Consider the following 20,379-nt stretch of genomic DNA (forward strand, 5'->3'; position numbering starts at 1 on the left):
ATCGGCATCGAATTTATCGACGATTGATACCACCCTGCCGCGAAAGAAACAAATGTCATGCTGGTGGTTGGCCGCCAACGAACAGTGCCCAGCGACAGAAACGCGATACTGGGAGTGCATGGCTACTGGCACTTCTTGCTGGCACAAGAAATGCCGGCAGCCACATCACTCGTCAAACCAATCCAACCAATCGTCAAAACAATTGCAGCGCCAGCACCTCCAGTGGTGGGCATTGCGCCTAATTTACGGAGATTTGGATTAGTGGTTCCACACATTCCATCCCAGCTACAACTATGGGAAGACGAGGAGTAGTGCGTACTTTTGAGAAAGATTCTGCCTACCGCAAAAGCGAAAATGAGGTGAAAGAATGGTGAAACAAAAGATTTACAATATACTGCTTGCGAAGTTTGACTTGCATAGTGTAACTAACACATAACACAGCCGCGCTGTTCAACCATCTTCACTGACTGGAAGGGGCAGTGATTTTTGTAAAGGTTTGAGCATTATGTGAAGTTATTTCTACGAGTTATACATGTGGAAAAAACCTTTTTTTTTCCCTCCTTTCTGGGGTGCTGTAAGCGGTTCCTTTCGAACACTTCGAATACTGAAATTTCAGTCCAAGCGAATATCGAATGGTATAATATTCGATCGAATATTTGCAAAAGCTTGGACTCAATAATTTAACTTCATTCTAATATAATCTATAGTATATTGTATCCAAATATCGCATTTGTGATGAAGTACTTAATTCTTTTGTTTAGCGAAGCCAAAACCTTTGCAATAACACGCTCGTGATTATATAATGTATTTATATTCTTTATTCGCAAATGCTAGCATATGTACTTCCCCTTCCTGTTATAATCCCGTGAGGGATTGACAGTATGTGAAATAAATAAATAAATAAATAAATAAATAATAACTTTCATACAGAGTGTTTCAGTTTCGCTTCTATTATGTCATGACATCATGACACAGTATACGATCACGTCAAAGCAGGACATTTCTACACTCGCCCGGTCGTCCGCTATGCTCTTGCATCAGCCTTCAGAACGAGTAGAAGCATAAGAGGCCACTGAGCGAGCCAGAGAGAGTGTCAAAACATCAAAATGTCTTGCTCCCACATGACCAAATACTGCATCATGACAACACAATACAGCACTGTCCTGGGAATTGAGACCAAAACTGGCTGTAGAAAAGCTATTATACTGAATCGCTCGCACCACTCTGAGGCTTGTCATTATTGTTTCTAGCGTTTAGAGGTCTAGAACCTTCAATTAAGGCAAAAAATGTATGGTTGAAAATGTTATTTCATTTGTACCCTACAGTACTCAAAGAACAGTGCACAGACTAAGCACACAAAACAAAAGTAGATCAATGCATCATACAGTAATCGATGCAACCTTTTATTGATGGAAAGCCCTATAACATGAAAGCCAGCAGCTAGCATCCTTGGTATGGTGTCACTTGTAGATTGTCTCCTCTGCATTTTCATGATGCGAGCAAATCCTCGCCGCAACGAACAGGTAGTCACTCAACCTGCAAGTCATTTAGAGACAAAGTAAATGTAAAATGCTTGTGGATTGACGCCCAGCAGTTTTATGGCACAAGATGGCACAAAACAATAGACCGGGGGGGAGGGGGGGGGTGACAAGCACTGCTACGAGGCAGTAAATTTTGTTTGAAAAAGGCAAAGTTACAGAGGCACTGCAACCGTTTTTGAACAGGGTTAAAAAAAATGCATGTGATCTGTAGACAATGCTGCCATGATCATGTAAGCCAACTATTATTTGCAGCAGGGAGCCCAGAATCTCACATAAAGGATTGCTCCCTCTCTCCTGTGGCTTTCCAGGCCCCCCTCTTTTACGCCATGCCTATGACATCAGAGACCTGCATGGGAGCACACAGACACCAGCTATTGAGCGATTGCTCATGCTTGTCAATTACTCCCAAGGAAATGCTCGTACACATATGCACCTCTCCCCAGTCATCTAGCAAATGGTGTAGCAGCACAGTTTACGTGCCTTGCCCATCCTGTCATCGTTCCTTTGTCACTATCCAGCACCTTTGTCAGGTGCCAACATTAAAGGGTTACTACAAGTGCACCGTTTAAAGAATAAAACATAAAGAACAGGGCCTTGCTATTGGCACCGTCTCAGCTGAGAAGAAAGATTGTGTTGAGAAAGAAAGGGGGAGGTAAGCATTCCAGTCTTTTTCAGTATCTCTATTATCAGGTACTCTTCAAAAGCATCTCATAGAATACATTTGCTGGAAGACACTGTACTCACTCCAGTGTGCTCACAGTTTTGACAAGAAGGTGTTCCGGGGCTCCTTTGAGGCAGTGTCAGTCACAATAGAGTACTCAGCAGGCTTGCAATAATTCAAGGCCGAATTTGAATTTTGTAGAAATCAGACAAATCTCAGGTTTTTGGTTGGCCCATTATATTACCACAGCATGTTAGAGCCATTTGATACAAGCAAATTAAAAAGGTACACAGTTGGTTCAAGCTCTTTTAGTTTTCCAGAACAGAGAAATGTGGTTATAAAATGGCTAATTAAAGAAGACTGAACACCATGGGTAGTCAGATGTGCCTGCATTGGGCATTCAGGTAGCACACAACTATCGGGGTTGAATAGTCGCTCTGTTTGTATATCTGTACAAACATAACAAGGTGTGTAGGTATTCATGCAATAATCTAGAAATCTGTCCCAGACCACATTTTATTTGACTGTAGATAATTCAGACTTTCTGACAGTTCAAACAAAGCATCTGTAGTGATTATGACTTTCAATTAACATGAGTCAACTGAAGTACAGTTAAAGGGGCACAAGCTGTACAAAGTCTCTGTCATAGCATCTTGTCAACAGAAAAACTGGATTGCTCTCACCACTACACACAGCTGTGGAGCCCTGTTTCTTGTATACTATGAACAAATCTTTCTTGGAAAGCTCAGTATGCCACTTTTTAAGCCAGGCAAGCTTTTTGTTTTCAAATAATCTGTGGTCACAAAACTTCACATATTACAAAAACTAGCACTGTGTAAATGCAAATTATCTGGAATCACAATGTACTGCCACGTCCCAGAACGTTTACAAATTAGCAGCTTTTCATGTACATTGCTCTACATTACTGCTGTCGGACAGTTATTAAAATCTGTTTAGCACATTTCTATGTGCTTCAGTAATGTGTGGGCACACGCGAGTATGCGATTTCAATCAATTTCACTTTGCATCTATATATGGGCCATTTTTGAATATTGTCACAATAGCAAAACATCAAATAAAATTACAACAGAAAAAATGCAAGCCACAAAGCTGAATCATCTAAGAGAAATTTGCATGAGTGACCCTTCTATCATGCATTCATCCAAACAGAAAATTATTTTCATTAGCAGTAGATTATTGTCAACAACACATATTTTATCTGAAACACTAACTGCATTAAGAGCATTGTTTCATAATTTTTGGGGTTATATAATCTCTTTGTGTTATTGTTTAACACAACACCATAGGATGCAATAAGTCAAGCATTGCTATTTAAGCATTGTTCTACATTACAGATAAACCACTTAGAAAACAACATAAAAGCTTAGTGCCTTTTTCTATCCTATCCCAGTTTCTAGCTTCGTATCATACAATGAGGTGTATTATGTGCTACTTCACTCCTTAAATGTAATTTCATTTCGAATTAATAAAAAAAAAACTAGCATGCCGTGCCACTCACCTGTTTATATATTTCATCACAACTTCATCCACCTCATTTTCCAAGAAAAGTGTAGTCACCCTGGAAAAAAAGAGACATCCAGTCATGATGAATGCATGATAGCTTTCACATTAATGTTAAGCTGTCCAAAATAAAATTAAGCTATTGGAGGTGCAATAGCTTAATAGCTATAGCTAACCCCAAAGCAGGGCAGTGGGTTATGAGTGGAAGCCACAGCAGGGGGGGGTTCCAATTTAATTTTGACGACATGGGGTTTCTAAATATTCACTTAAATATCTAAGCGAACAAGCGCACGTTATAATTCAGCCACAGTGACGAGAATCGAACCCTCGACCTCGTGCTCAGCTGCAGAATGCCACAGCCACTGAGCCATGATGGTGGGTCTGAATTGAACTTGACCTTGTGAACCATGAACTGAACTGTGACTAGCTCATGCGTGCTCCAACACATTTTCAGTGCGCTAAATCTGTCACCCCAAGCTAGTCAATAACAATAGTCCTTAGAAAGCAATACTGCGCCAAATGACACAGCTCGAGTGTCAGGCACTCAATAAATGCCACCCTGCTAGATTTTTTTCGCCGATTTCTTCACAAGACGTAGGTGGCCACAACAACTACACCACTAATAATTAACGTAACCTTTCCTAAGCCGTGGTGCCCAAACTAAGGTGTGCTTTTTACCGGTTCATACGTGCCCAGGGAACACAATCTCTCGACACCAATTTTCAGTACATCGCCACACAGCGATTAGTTGATGTGTTTTACGGCTCTCAGATCCAGTGTAAACAAGGAAAGGTGGAAAGCGCGCGCGATCGAGAACAGTATAGCCGCCCGCTACAGCAGCTTCCCCGCAATAATCACCTGCCCATCTCACGTGAAAATGCTGGCCTGCATTCAGTTCCCTATTCCAGCACCAGCAACTCTTCTGTTGGGTCATTGCACACCGCATTCACAGCTATTGCCACCTACCCTATTGTGATAAGCATCTTGGCCTATCTGTTTCACAGACCGTGGAGAGTATATAGTGCCACTGAAAGAGCACTGCACGTATTTAATAGGCAATAACCAAACCATGTCACCTTTCCTTGCTGCAGGCAACGCAATGTGAGCATCATGTTTCACTCTGGTGGCATCGTATGTATTCCAACATCGCCCACAAGCTTCAGTTCATTTCAGTTTCCCTTCCTCGTCTTAAAATATCATGCAATAGGAAAACGACAACATCCATCTCAGGTTACTTGGACTCCATACTTGATATGCATCTGCATTTCATACTGTAATGATTTGCGCCAAGTAGGCACATCAAAATTTCCCACCAAAATGCCCCGCTCAAAGACGCTTCTGACTTGGGCCCAATTTGAAGACCGTGAGCCTAAGCTTGCCAAGCCACAAAAACAACAACGTATATCTCAAGCCGCTTGGACCCTCCACCAGCTCAGTGTGTCTCGTGCTGCAATGATTCACGCAACGCTCCGCATTACGTAGATGTTCTTATGTACATGTTACGTAGATACATTCTTCTGGTTAGTACGTCTATTTCACACTTTGTTTTTCCAAAATGTATGGTGCAGATTCCAATACATTAGTTACTGACATTTTATATTTACATCAATATTTGTTATATTCATGTTCCATATATCAAGGTTTGAATGTACATGTAGATAAAGCACTGACATAAGTTTATAAAAAGCCTAAATGCCATCTAAAATAAATCCTCATCATAACGATGTAATTTAGCCAACCTCTGCCAGCGCAATGCAAAAGGAAGCGACAAAGACCTAAGATCACTGCTTGCAACGAAGAGAAAGGTGACTACAGGTGACAAAACTAAAATATTTTTACACCTGTGCCCTATGATCACACATGCTTGGTTAAGAAGCAAAAGACGGTATGGTACCTTCGTTCAGCCCGCCGGCAGACAGAGCGGGCTATGTGGAGGGCAGCACCAGCTGGACTTCCAGACTTAAAAGAGAATAAATAACAAAGGCAGGCTAGTCAGTGCATCAATCTATGTATCCCTCTGCTCATGCAAGCACAACTCATCCAGCCATCATTAGTCTAGGTTGTCACTAAACACAAAGTTGCTTGTGCATTTGTGTGTGTGTAGAGTCTGGTACGCTGTTAAAGAAAACATTAACATGCATCTGTAACTTTGTTGGAGCTGTAAGTGCAAGCGCCAGCTGAAGCTTTGTTGATATACTGCACCAGTTGTGTAGAAAAGCGTCAGCACCATCAATCACATTATTCAATTCAAAACTGGTCCAATGTATATTGCCAGGTTAAAAAATTCACATATGCACTACAACTATGTGTTCCCTTTAAGAGTTGCCCGCACTGTACATTAAAGACATTTAGTAGCATCCTAATGGTGCTCACTTGCCGGTCTGATTCGCAGTGCGCATCTACTATACAATGTAGAGGACAGCTTTGAGTAAGTGCGGAGGCTCGCCAAGGAGCTGAGATTTGTGGTTTTGAAAGCATTTCAAAGGCCATGCAAAACGTGAGAGCTCATCAAAATCTTCAGGTGTCCACACCTATGAGAACATATACTTTGTTTCACGCTTAGAAGGCAATGCTGTAGAAACGATCAAAGTGGTGCAGCCAAAGAAGTCTCGCTCCTTGCATTTTGCAGCACGCTTGTTGTTTATCTGCGACACTTTCTGTGAAATGTATCTACTTTACATATAAGGAGATTGTTTAGATTTCGAGTAAAACATTTAATATGTAGAAAACTGCATTCTCTATAGCCCGCACTTTTTAAGTTGCAATATTTTGCAGCTCAGCAACAAGATTTTTGCATTTTGTCTCAGTTAAGATTTTTTTCTGTGCGAAACAAGAACGTATATGGAAAAACTAGTCTCGATTCCATTGTTTCGAAGGGTTTTCTGCCAAATATAAAAATGTTAGTTAAAATAAAAAAATATTCGGGGCCCCTTTCGCGACTGTCCACATCTGAACACACCCTGCTGAGTCTTCCACTGCAGTGGCGTAATCGTGCTTTCCCACTAGGCTGGTGAATTGGTCATATATACAGGAACCATTTTAGATAGCAGGTGTAATTAGAGAGTAGTGCCAGAAGTAGTTTCCCCAGGCCAGCCTTAAACAGCTAGCCGCACGCGCTCTCATGTGCATGCTACGTTAACGGTATTGTAGAAAGAAAATACAGATAGAAGAGCCCTGAAGTCCCAAGCTTAACTCGTTTCGTGGCTCAGAAGAAGCAAGAAAGACACAACCTGAGCCACTTTTATTTTACTAGCATTAGAACAACGAACTCGGAATGCAATATGAATGTAATTTCTATTTTAATATTAGAACTACACAGATCACAGGTATGATGATACAGAGTTCCAAAAATAGGCTCAATTTTCCTGATTAAAATGAAATAATGTGACATGTTTTTGCAGGAGCAGACTTATCAGACCTGTTAGGGCATATTGTAAAATTGTAATGAAAATCGGTTTTTTTTTTCTTTAAATGCCCTTCAAATTGGCCAAGTTCCATTACTTTTGCAATTTTGGTGTTTTGGGAATTTTATTACGAAATAAATGCATAACGTAGCTGCACTTTTCTTTGCTGTAATTTGAAAGCATGTATATGAACATTCATCCGAAAATGTTTGAGCTTCGTCACCTTAGCTAAAATGGCCCCACAAAGCCACTCATCTCAGGGTCAGTGGAAGCTGCATGCTCAAAAAGCAAAGTTTGCCACTGTTTAAAAAAAAAAGAAAAATACTGAGGGCAACTGAAACCTCAGTTTTCTTGTTCCAGTAGTTCTAATAGTTTAAACTTAATTTAAAAATTTTCGCCATGTATAATGTTTTAGTTTTACAATGATAGGTGTTTAAACTTGTAAAATCTGCAAGTTGCAAAAATGCTCTTCACCCTCAGTGATTTACAATTATTTTTCTCAAAATCTGCACTGCGTCTCGCAAAACAAAGGTTGAGTCTTTTCTACGGAGACATTTGGCCACCTCACACGAAATGTTTGCTGTAAACAAGAAATAGTCAGAACCGCCATAAGTCTGTCCATATGAGTATGGGCAGACTTATGGGCGGTTTCGGCTATATTTTGTAAAATTTTGTGCTCGTAAAATATACCAGGAAGCGAGGAGCTGCACACTATTTGGATACTACCAAGACACCGCAGTGTTGTTTAAACTAGAAAGTTTTAACGGTCTTTTTTTTTTCTTGCACGATGCACTTCGGCAAGAGTATTAGCCACACCCGAGAACAGTGAAGCAAAGAAAGAAAATGGCGGCAAACTGATGTTCACCGTGCATCCTGTCACTCTTACTGCACTTCAAGGCTGTATTCTGTCCTTCCACTTAAACTCCTGTTGTGAAGCAGGAACTTCAAATGACTTTTACTGGCCATTCCTATTAATCAACTGCCTTGGTCATGCCCCTGCCATTTCTGTCAAAAACGGTTGCCCTTTTCCAACAATTCGCGCAGGAGATCATGGCAAATTTTTCAAATATATATATAAAAATACACAATATATACATATCTTATATAATTAATACAGCAGACTCAAAGTCCGTGCAGAGAAAGCATAAATCTAAAGGACAAGGCACACACAAAAACATGCAAACACAGTGTGAAACACGTGCAAAAGCAATCATCACTGACCAATGGGATTTGATGATAGGAATAAACAATTCTAATTAGCAGTGGCTCACAGAAAATCAAAGAGTACCTAAATACACTGCCATTTGGCTAAATGAGTGGTTTGAGCATTACATCAACGATGTTAACTCTGTCTTGTCATTAGTGGCATTAAAAATGGTGACAGATTTAGCAGTGGTCAGAGATTCAGCGGAGAGCCATGGTTTCTTTTTGCAAAACCCAAGTAACTGAACGTTGCTAAGGTCTCATTAATTTACTGCAGAGCCAATGGGAAATAGATAATGCTGATTAGTGTTGCTGATCATGATATACAGCAAGACATTTATCACTTATGTGAAGTAGAAGATTGCCATCAGCCTTTGCACATCATTATGGTATTCATTGCAGAGCTTCTTGACAACAGGCTACCATATTTCATGCATAAAGCACGCCAGACATTAAAAAAAAAATTAAATTATGGGGTTTTATGTGCCAAAACCACTTTCTGATTATGAGGCACGCCGTAGTGGAGGACTCCGGAAATTTTGACCACCTGGGGTTCTTAACGTGCACCTAAATTTAAGTACATGGGTGTTTTCGCATTTCGCCCCCATCGAAATGCGACCGCCGTGGCCGGGATTCGATCCCGCGACCTTGTGCTCAGCAGCCTAACACCATAGCCACTGAGCAACCACGGCGGGTCACGCCAGACATGAATCGGGAGAGCGAAGAGAGCGATCTCACGGGAAGGATGAAGTTCTTGAGTGGTGGCAAGTTCTCAGAATGTGAATCAATCCACTGCTCCAGCTCCTTAATGTGCTCAGCCGGAAACTCAGTCTTGACTGTAATGTGAGCAACATAAAACATGTAAAAACAGGCCAATCAAATGGAAAATGTTGTGCTTCCCAGTTTTTGCACTTACACTTTCTCAATGGACTGTCTCATTACTTATAGCCTTCCTTCTTAACCTTACTGCAATATTGTTGCAAAAAAAAATTAAGAATTCCTCTGCCTGAAACACTTTTTTTATTATTATCGCAGGATGTTTCAATGAAGTCTTTGACTAATACATTATCAGAAAGAGGCTTTTTCTTCTTTTTAAATAACGCCATTCTTCCTTCATACTCACAGTGTCAATGCCAGCGGATGTTGAAGAATGAGCCTAATTGCCTAGTGAACTCTGTAGCTATTAAATATTGCTGCCTCATTGCAACTGGAAAATTGAAGCAAGTTTGCCATGTGCGTGCCATAAGTTGACACTTAAATCTAGAAAAACGAAACTGTCCATGGAGTCGCAGCCATGACGAAATGTGGCTCTCTGGCCACAAGCAGGCACGCCTTCAAGCAAATGTCACTGCTCTCCGTTCATTCGTGAATAGGCCCTTTACATACTGAAAGACACCGGTGAGACAACAGTGCGCTTCTATGACATACATTACAGGAGAACTCAGCCAGAAACACTAATGTGTCAGTAAGCCGTTAATGTGCGCTGCGCTGCCAGTACCAGGACATCAGTGGTGCTGAAGACAGTAGTGCTGCCCTATAAGAGCTCCGGCTTTGAAAAATTTAGGAAAATCTTTAACACTTCCATTTCTGCGTCTGATTTTTGCAATCGAACACCAACTTTTCTATAAAACTGCATTGGTATGACCACACTAGTAAATTATAAAGTAGCCTAAATAGCCTTTGTAGACTAATGTCTCTGGTTCAAGCTACACCCAAAAGCTGCAGCACACTGTAATCTTCTTGCGCATGTTCAACTTAAACGCGATTCTCCGGCAACACACACAAACTGACCTTTCTGTCCCTCCGACGCTGATGACTTCGGCGTTGCGATAGAAGCCTGGAGGTCTTGAAGTAAGCACTGAACCTGCAGTGATTATTGAGCACTATGAATTGCTATTCCATTGCCAAAGCTGAAACTGCAGACAGAAGACATTATGGCAGGCACAGCAACACAAAGATACCCTGTTTCTACTCCTGCCTGCTTCATTTTAATTGTACAGACAATTCAGATGATGAGGAAATAGTTTGAATTCCCAGAGTGTACTGACTGCAGGCTTCTGTCACCTGCTGTGCATCAGCAACTGATATACGTGCACAGCACATTAACTGATGAAGTATAGGTACATCCCGCTTCTCTTTCTCTTTACACTTGCTAATGCAAAAGCACGTTACTAAATGCAAAGACATGAAACACTAATGTTGGCTAGTGCTTCGTGTCTGTGCTTTTATTAATGTACCAGTGCATAAGCAAGTATGCAGAGCCACTAATTAGCCCCCTTCAATAAAATTAATTCTGGTTTTTTGATTAAAAATTAGTCCCTTTCATAGCCCTCTTGAATCTTCCTCTTTGTACGGTGTTTATACAGGGTGTAGCGTGTAACTTGTACCAAGGTTTAAAAATATACCATCACCACGCTCCTGGACAGAACCAAGGTAATGCTCTTTCCCTATGCTTAGAGCAAGTCAAGCTATCAACACAGTAGCATTAAGGACGCCGTGTCACAAAAAAAATCAGATGTCGGCGTCGGACGTCTCTTGGCAAAAAATCATTTTGAACCCCAACCATGCAGGCCCTCCGCGTGGCGCAGTGGCGTTACTGAACTAATTGAATTCCTTAAAGTAACATATTTCAGAAAAATCATAAAGTACAACCTAAACACAACCCACAGACATGGTAGCATTAGAGTTTAATTTGAATATTCCAGAAAACACAATTCTGTTACCGGAAATTCAAACACAAACCCCTTTCTCAAGCAACACGGCCTGCTCGGTTTCTTTCAACAACACCATCGTGCTCACCTCCTAGCATCTGCAAGAGAGCTGCAGTTGCCGGAAAGCGTGACAAGCAGCCAGGGATCTTTGAAATTTATCGTGTTGCACTCTTAAAGGCGAACCTTAAGCGACTTCCAACTATTTATTGCATTTTGCTTAATTACATAACTGGAGAATATTAATTAACCAAATTCTCAAGTAGTATATTCAGAGCCAAAGTGTGCAGGAGGAGGCCGTAGGCCGTCTGTCTGCTGCTTGATACATGTTACAGAAAAGCTTTTTCTTTTTTTTTTTCGTGCACACAACAGCTGCTCACATGCCATGACAGTGGCCCTCTAAAACGTACAGTGCATGTGCAAGGCCCTATTCAAGCCAGGCGCACTTCCGTGCCAGAAGCATCAGGCTGCACACATCGATGATGCCCGACCACGTTATTCGGGCCTGCCACTGGCATCGCATTTGTTCTGTGTAAGAACCGCGTGAAGATCCATGATGTCAATAAGTGGTGGGTGGCAACTAAGTAAAAGTGATCAAGCACTCTTTTTTTATCAACCCACCAACATGTCTAGAGACCCGCGCAACAAAAAGTGCAAGCGGAGTTCACAAAATCATGGGTAGTGTCATCAATGTGTGCGTCCTGTCATTTCTGGCATGGTTAGAGTGTCTGGATAAAATAGGGCCTCACTTACGTGTTGCACGCACGACAACACCACCATCACAGTGCACTAGCACCTAGTCTAGGGCTTTTTTTTTTAGCATAGAAACGTCTTTCATGCGAACATATTAAACAGCAGACAGCTGGAGTGGCTTTTTCTTTTTTTATTCTTTACGACTTTCTAAACATTTGCTGTGAATACAATACTTCAGAAGTTGGTCGAATAACATTATCTCATTATGTAATTAGGCAAGATAAAAAAAAATTGTCTGACTACCTCCAATCAAAGAGAAACAGCATTACTTCAGTTCTGCCCAGCTATGTTGTAAATCTTTGTAACCCTTGGCACAAGTTGCATGGGAAATCCTGTATAAGTTTACATGATTAATAATAATGATGATGATAATGTGTATACAGTACAATGAAGGTGTGGGTACACATTTCTAACTAGTGAAAAAAATCCCAAGTGCACAACATTTGGCATTTGTCTTATTAACCACTTCCAACTTGGTGATCAGTGACACCACCTGCTACATTATCAAGAACCTCCATGCAATGGTGAACAAGTTCCAGTCTTAGCATTTTGTTTCACTGCTTATCCAGCATGACAGGTGGTGAACTCTGTTGAATGTTCAGAGTAAAATTTGGGCGCACACACTTTTAAACTGGTGCTAAACCTTCGACAGAGTGCACAACATGTAATATATATAGCTCATAAACAGTGGTGAGCAACCAAATTACTGACCATCCACTTTGCAACTCTGCTTAACGTTTCATTGACAGAGTATATATAATATAGTATCGGGCGATCTCAGTTTCTTTCCGATGAACATAGATTTTTTTTTTTTTTAAAGCCTTTGATGAGCCTGTTTTGTTGGGCACATTTCGGAGCTATAAGCAAGGCTTTTCGTGAACTGAGCTCATACAGCAGTTTCCTAGTTACAGGCAGCACTTTGAACTTTTGGTGGACACCTCTGCACTTCGACCTAAAGAGGGACGCCGGCGGAAGAAACATTAGGAAGAAGACGACGGTATGCTGCAGGTGGTGAAAAAAGGTTGTGCGTGCAATCCTGCGCTTAAGCGCTATCATGGAACTGAAAATGTGTGTTGACGTGCGGTAACTATATCATTTTGTAATAAATTATCCCATTGCTGATTTCCCTTTGAACATTTTTTTAAGTGACTGTTGCAGTAGGCCATTCTGGGACTTGTCAACAAGGTGGTGTGGTGTTCGCAACACGGTTAATGAAGCTTGTTTTACACTGCACAGTTATGCGTCCCTGTGACGTTTTGTGTAAAAACTTCGCAAGGCGCAGTTTATAGCTAGCTGGGGACCTAAAGCTCGAAGGGTCACTGCGGCACCGCTCTGGCGCAGAAAGTGAGGAGGCCGTTGAAGTGGTCAAGCACCTCACCAATTTCAGCTGCTCGCTAACCTCCGGGTGGTGCAGGAGCGAGCGGACGTAGCCGATGTGCGAGTTCAGCTCGTCCGTGGCGCCCAAGGCCTCGAAGACGGCGTCGTCCTTGCGTCGCCGCTGACCCGTGTACGTCGCCGACGTGCCTGGCACGGCACAGAGTCCACCAGTGTAAGCATGCAACGTTTGCAAACGCCAGGCATTTCAACTACTCCAATTCGCAAGCTTCAGCTGTGACAGTTACAAATGGAGCAGTGTTCGACAGGTAGTCACATAACACAGACAAGCACGACGTCTTAAAGGGCAATATATGCTCTGCCCAGGAAATATATGTGCAACATATATGCGCTGCTTCGGAATATACGAAAAATTCATCCAGTTGATAGAGCCGGCATGTCATCGGGAATACTACTGTGCATATATTGCTACAATATATCTGTTTAACGATAGAACGACATAGCTCAGACATGCACAAACATTGAGATTACACGTTGCTTAGGACGAAAATGTGTACCGCACTAATTAATTAACCGCTTTATGAAAGCGTCAACTGCACACATGCTGTGCATGACATTGAGCGTGACAGGCGAGTTGCAGTGCGTTGGGGTACGATTTCAGGTCCGCACACTTACCTTTGTCACCAGTGCGAGTGTAAATCTTCGTATAGCGGGAGTCGCTAGAACTGCACGGAGAAACACAAATATTATCAGCACATCACCGACGCCGTATTAGCGCTTTGTTCTAACGCAAAACTAAAAAGTTTGAGATGTCACCTTATGAGACGCGTACCGATAACCCTTGAGGCTACGAGAGATCGAGCGATGCAGCGCAAAGTGGACATTTCTCCCAAAAAAAGTTTAATTCCTAGATGAACGAAACAACTTGTTGATTTACAGTAGCAGACTAAAAGAGCGCGTAGGCTTGGATTGATTTGGTAACGACTTCGACTTTTGATTTTGAAAGGCCGGCGTTGGGCGTACCCGGTGAACGCAACGGGTACGTTGCGTTCACCCAAATAGCCAACTTATTACTGATTTGGCTTGGCTCCCGTTGGATTTTTAAAAGGCGGCGGTAGTGCGCTTTGGACATTTCTTGAATTTCTTGTGAGCGTCTGTCAAACAAGGTGTAACCTTTCTCTATGGTGAAACCTTTACGAGGTGTTTCTGCGCTGTATGTTCGATTTAAGTGGTCTTCGCTGCCGTGGTTAGTTTGTTTGGCTGGTTAGTACATGTACAAACGGTCTTTTGTGATGTTCTGGAGTTGTGGAAGTTCGTCGCCCCTATTGCAAGTACTTGCGTTGTCGCGACATCATTCGAACACTTTACGATCAGAGCAGAAACAAGTGCTGTAACTTACCCTGGTTATTGTGTAGGCGTCAGCTCTCGAAGTATTGGTCAATGCACGGTGGGAGCCCGTTTTATCTGCGGATGCGTGCTTGCACCAACTCTGACGAAACTCTGATCATTCGGGACCTATGAAAGCAGTGCTGTGTTGTTTTTGTTCCCTGCTTAGTTCGCCTGTTTACATACTCGCCTGAATGTGTGCTATTCTGATTTGTAAGTTTTCCCCCGTTGGTCTGTACCAGATACCTCGCATTCAGCTGCTTGTCACCTGTGGTCGTTTTATAACTGCTGCAGAATTTTGTCCTTAAGTCGAATAAACTTGGGAAGAAAATCGTGAAGCTTTACTCCCGAAAAGCACTTGTACGTCCATAGAATTTACAGTTCAAATGCAACACATATCCTCATTTAAATTTTAGAAGAATTTATAATTTCAGTAAATTGAAATTGCAGATAAACAGAATTCAATAAATTGAAGATTTCTATATGCACACCAAATAAGTTCTGCAAAGTAAAACGGTTTGTTACATTAAAGTTCAATATATGGAGGTCTAATTGTACAAAATTGATTGATATAGGGGTTGATTGGATACAGGGTGTGCATATTCACACGCCTGGTTCCTTAGTCAGTCGTTACGTGCCGGTCTACTTGGGCAATAAACCAAGCAACAATGTTAATGTTTTCGAACTGTTAATATATCGGGAGCACACCAAGAAGGTGATCTAAAACCTCCAGGCATATGGTGACTTCCTGTTCCAAAAGAAAAAAAAGTAATAGTAATAATGTGTACAGTGGCATAGCAGAGTAAACAAACAAGAAAGCTGTCTTTTTAAGACAATCCTACTTTTTTTTTTCCTAATTACAGCAGCTGTGCAAGGTGTTCTAGATCAGTTACAATATTTGAAAATTCATTGTGATGGGCCAGTCTGTTTCCCTTAGTGTTATAATGGCCTCATATTCTTGCGAAGTTAATCATATTACTCCTGTATCCTTACTACATTGAACTCCTGAAATGTTTTATCCCGGCCACTGCTCCTGCTGCTTCTGCTTAATAGTTCTCAAGGCAATTATATTGCCCTCCTCTCCCTATTATTCAGGCAGAGAAACAGATCCACATGGCCATCACAAACTAATTTTCACTTGCACATGCCCTGACGTTCAAAACATTGCAGTTGAGCTGGAAGCTAGAGGGAAGCTAGAATTAGCACTAGTGAAATGTGAAGGTTGTTAGCAAAAGTGCCCACAGTGTGTGAGGCCACAGTTTATGCGAAGATAAAAGTTTTGAGAAAGATTGTATAAATTTTGCAGTTGATGTTGTTTTATTAATGCTGCTCTTGCTTTAGTTATCCTTTCTTTTTAGTCACCATATGTGTTAAATGTCGCAGCATTTGATATTATAGCATTGACATATATCAGTGGGGTGGGGGGTCCTCATCTGGATAGTTCATTTCTGATGCATACACTTTGCATGGCTTGTTCGCGTTGCCAACACCTACTGTATTACTTTGCAATTAAAACCTTCTCAATTGTTTTTCGCACAAAAATAAAACAAGCAGTCTGAAAATGTTCCTTTGTATCATGCAATATAGCGCTCCTCTCACCTAAAGCTGTATGTTCTCGAGACACAAGTTAACAGCTACATGTTAGCTGCAAAACCTCTTAAATTTGCAACAATATCGAATATATTGAGACAAAAAAGCTATCTCGGTGAACATATTGCTGCAGATGCTGACCAGCACATGAGTAGTGCTTCTTTTATTACAAACATATAATCACATTGCAGAGAGTGTGTACCACTTAAATCACAATCATTTTATTGAGATATTTTTGTGTCATTTGCATGTGGCAGAAGCAGGAAATAGTAAGCTGACTCTGCCTTAAAGCAAACATATGCATGAGAGAGCGCTTAAAGCATTACTTGTTCAAACCGAGGCTTTGGTGTCTAGATTTCACGACGAAGAGAGTAAAATGTGAGGTCACTTACCCTGTATTCTGAAACCATCTATGACTGGAAGCTTCATTCCACTGAGATGAGCGCAGTGCCACCCCTTGACTGAAGACGACGCTGTGTTTCACAGTAATTGACATGAAGTTTAATTAAAACTAAGCAACCGCCTGTGTCAAGGAGTGGGGCTACTGTGCATTTGAATCCACGTGGAGGGTTGAGTGGAGAATACAGGAGTTAGTCATCTTTACCTATCCTCGAGCCTCTTAAGAGATTTCCTACAAAATTTAAGCTCAGCCTTTCTGTTTTCTTACAGCATGGTTATTACAGGTGGTACAAAACATTCCATTGTACAGTTTCTATAATTCTTTGGGAAAACATCCATCACCTCACTAAACAAGAATAGGCTCAATAGGTTCACTGGTATCATCTATAGTGTTTCCCTCCAAGACCTATTGCTATTACAAGGCATTGCAGACATTCAGTGACGTAGCCAGAAATTCATTTCAGGGAAGGATTCTCCACTGGCCACTACCACTCCCCCATCACCTCTCTCTCTAGCACTATATAAATGTGTGGAGGGTTTTACATCACACCAAGACAAACTCCTAGCACTCCCCGGACAGGAATACTTTAGCAATGAGGATGCACATTTTTACGTTGCCAAAACTTTGCTTAACTTCTGACAAAAGTTTTTCATTGCTAAGACTACGCCTAAAATTATGCTATCATCCTTGTGCTGTTTTTAAAAATGACTATATTAAAAATAACATTTTGTTTACAAATTGATGTATTTGTATAATGTATATTATGACCTTGTTGGTACATTACTTAGGAAAGCGAACCGTGCTAAAAACATGACAGCGCTCTGTCTTGTGTCTTCTTGTTTGCAGCCCAGACTTGTTGCAGCCCAAGTAACAGTGAAAGTCAGCGTTATTTTCTTACCAGATTTGCTAGTGAGTGGTTCAGCCATGGCTGTGTATAAAAGAGAGCGGGCACTATTTTGCAAGTCGCCTATTACTTAATTGCAGGCATTATGGGCATGCTTCCCTGACACCTGCCTATTCTAAAGACTGCAGAGCAGCAAGCACAGCATATGCTATGACGGGGTAGGTGAATCTCGGCTAAGGCAACTGGCCACGGCTATCTGGCGTTGAGCGATCGAGCAGTGATGAGACAATCCCCCTGTGTTCCATAATTTTTCACTTCATTCTTGATGCCCTTAATGCGCGTCACCACCCTAGTAGCCCCCTTACCGTATCATCCTCCCCACTCCCTGGAGCTCTCTGAAACTCTTTTCAGCTAATCACTGTCCCACTTTTCAACATTCACGGGGTTGTTGAATGACACAGCATTCTATAACATTCCTATATTTATGTTTCTGTGTGGACATCGAAGCCATTCACCTAGCTCCCATAGTTTGTTGTGGCGGCTTCTTAGCTCCCCTGGTCCAGCACCCCGTCCTTGATATAGATTGCCGCGCGCAAATCAGCATTCTGTAGGCCTTTCTTTCTTGTCCCGTTGTCTCTCCATTTTTTCATTCTTAGCAGTGTGTACAAACTAGCCTGAGAGCAAGCTCTTCTGAAGTTTATTAGCATAATGAAAGTCAGAGTCAATGGAAAGTAAAAGAAGAAAAAAAGAGGTGAGGGGAGTGTTTTTTATGAGTTTTCTAAACAAGCAAGTTGTAATATAAGTAAGTTGTATAATAGCAAGCACCAAGTATGAAAGATTAAAAAACGCATTTGCACTTCTCGTCTGACGAAATTTACTGTGCTTTTACAGAAATGAAAATCATTGAAAAGGAGGTAAGTGTTTACGTTGAGATACGAGCACGTAATCTGTAAGCCTCGTAAGCTTATGTCAAGTAAAGCAACATGAAATCCTGAGAGATTGAGCTTCTTAAGTACACGTGTTATAATAGGAACACCAACCTTCTTCAGTATGATAAAAGCACTGTAGATCAAGGTTCTCCACGTAGTGGAAACATTGTTAAATCTGTTAAGATGTGAATGTGGGCAAGTTGGTAACAAAGTTCTAACTTGCTAATGCACATTACTGTCCTCATCGAACTAATGACTATAGTTTCTTGTACATGTGTCTTGATCACATCCAGCACAACATTATGCATTTTTAGCTTTCTTTAATACATTCTGTAGCCCCTCAATGGATTCAAGATGCTAGAAACCTATGTTGAACTACAAAGTGCTTGCCATTAAAAAAGACAATAAGTCAGTTCCTGTGTTAGAAATATTTATTAGTTAGAGAAAGGCTAAAATTTAGTATGAACATTAGCCATGTCTTGAAGTTTTCATCCTACACAGTTTACAGTTGAAGCTAGCTTGCTTCTCAGGTTACTTGTGCTTAGAATTAAAGCACAAAAAACAGATGAATGGCTTGCCGGGGCGTTATTCACAGAAAGTGGTCACTTTTCTCACTCTCACCATAGTGTTTGGGCTACTGCTGGTACTGTTGGCCGCATAGCAGCCAGTGCAGAGCCACTGAGTGTCGTGTGCCGATGTGCCAGTTTTTCTTAGCATGTGGACACTTCTCCCACAAGTTTCTTCGATGTTGTCTTGACGAGGGCCGAACAGTGAATGAGCCAGTTCATCTTGAAATTTTATAATTGGCATAGAGTTTCCTTCAAGCATGCCACGAATGTTCCACGCATTTATGATGACACATCCAACAAGCAACTCAACAGCTACCTTTCTGTACTACTTGAGTCCTTTTCTAAGGAAGTTGTGGTATAACGTCATTTGGTCACTATAGTCGACGCCCTTTTTTGCTGCATTGTAATCGAGACCGGCCTGATGTTTCATGATTGGTGCACCGTCCCTTGTTTTCTTCCCACTGTCCACCAAAGTTGCTTCATATTTGGCGACAGATGTGAGTATCAGAACAGGCCTCTTGTCCATCCACTTCAGTGCCTTCACTCCATTTTTGGACTGAAGTTCGGTAACACTGCCATTTGCAACCTTTACTTCAGTGAGATCTTTTGGCAGCCCTTTCCTCACTGATCGAACTGTGCCACGAATGAAAGTGTCTTCCTTTAGAAGGCGAAAAGTGAGCAGCAAGCTCATGTAGAAGTTGTCTACGGACAGCGGGCACACAACTTCCTTGTAATTTTGCAGGAGTTTCAAGCATACATCTTTGGCATGTCCGATGCCAATTGTTCAGTCACACTTTCCGGCATATACATCAACCTTTAGCCTGTAACCGTCTTTGGTACATGCCTTGAACAGCCTGACTCTGTAAGAACGAAAGTCTGCCACGCCATGGCACTATTGTTTCATCTATCACAACCTCCTTTCCTGGCTCAAGCACAGTAGCAAAAATTTTGGTTCAATTTCTCTACCAGAGGATGGATCTTAAAGACATGATCCTGCAACTCTGCAACCAGTTAATCGTCCGCAAAATGCCGGAACCTCAAAAGTAGGGAAAAGGCAGTCACGGCTCATATTTTGACGAATGAGTTCAACACCATACAGGTTACTTTTTGCCCAGTAGTGACTCGGATAGGAAGATGGACGAGATTAATACAAATTGATATTCCAACAAATGCTTTTGTTTGTTGGAGATTGGTTTCCATCCAATTTTTCAACTTTGATTTAGATTTGGGAGTAGGAAGACGGAGGAGACCAATACAAATCAGTATTCGAATAAATGCTTTAATTTCTTTGGCATTGGTTTCCGTCCAATTTTTCAAGCGTGATTTAGATTTAGGAGTAGTTGACTTCAACACTTGTGTGAACCTGTTTGTTTCATTGACCATCATTTGCCAAATGTCATCCGTAATAAACAGTGAACATAAAGATGGGGCATAACGGCTAGATGGCAACTGAATGATAGTGGGCGGCCTAGAGTAGGTGTGGTGTCACACTAGGCGAAGTGGTTGTTGCCGGTGTCCATTTCTCTAGAGATGGG

General features: G+C 41.5%; 1 protein-coding gene across 1 annotated transcript; it reads right to left on the reverse strand.

The window, feature by feature from the left end:
• Positions 1-1,382: 1,382 nt before the first annotated feature.
• Positions 1,383-14,154, reverse strand: LOC135908963 (corrinoid adenosyltransferase MMAB-like). The gene is made up of 8 exons (XM_065440819.2): positions 13,943-14,154; positions 13,802-13,851; positions 13,170-13,315; positions 10,122-10,194; positions 9,069-9,166; positions 5,618-5,682; positions 3,722-3,781; positions 1,383-1,536 (listed from the first exon to the last, which is right to left on the reverse strand). The coding sequence occupies exons 1-8, from the start codon at positions 14,008-14,010 to the stop codon at positions 1,461-1,463; spliced, it is 636 nt and encodes a 211-aa protein (XP_065296891.1). The 5' UTR covers positions 14,011-14,154; the 3' UTR covers positions 1,383-1,460.
• Positions 14,155-20,379: the final 6,225 nt, after the last annotated feature.

Source organism: Dermacentor albipictus, chromosome 2 (genome assembly GCF_038994185.2).
Source record: "Dermacentor albipictus isolate Rhodes 1998 colony chromosome 2, USDA_Dalb.pri_finalv2, whole genome shotgun sequence".
Taxonomy (NCBI): domain Eukaryota; kingdom Metazoa; phylum Arthropoda; class Arachnida; order Ixodida; family Ixodidae; genus Dermacentor; species Dermacentor albipictus.

Coding starts and splice junctions, on each gene's coding strand:
- LOC135908963 (XM_065440819.2), bottom strand. CDS start 14,010: ATGTCCACTTTGCGCTGCATCGCTCGATCTCTCGTAGCCTCAAGGGTT. Junction 13,316..13,801: donor CACTCGCACTGGTGACAAAG/GTAAGTGTGCGG, acceptor GTGCCGTGCCAG/GCACGTCGGCGACGTACACG. Junction 10,195..13,169: donor TTAGCGAGCAGCTGAAATTG/GTGAGGTGCTTG, acceptor TAATCACTGCAG/GTTCAGTGCTTACTTCAAGA.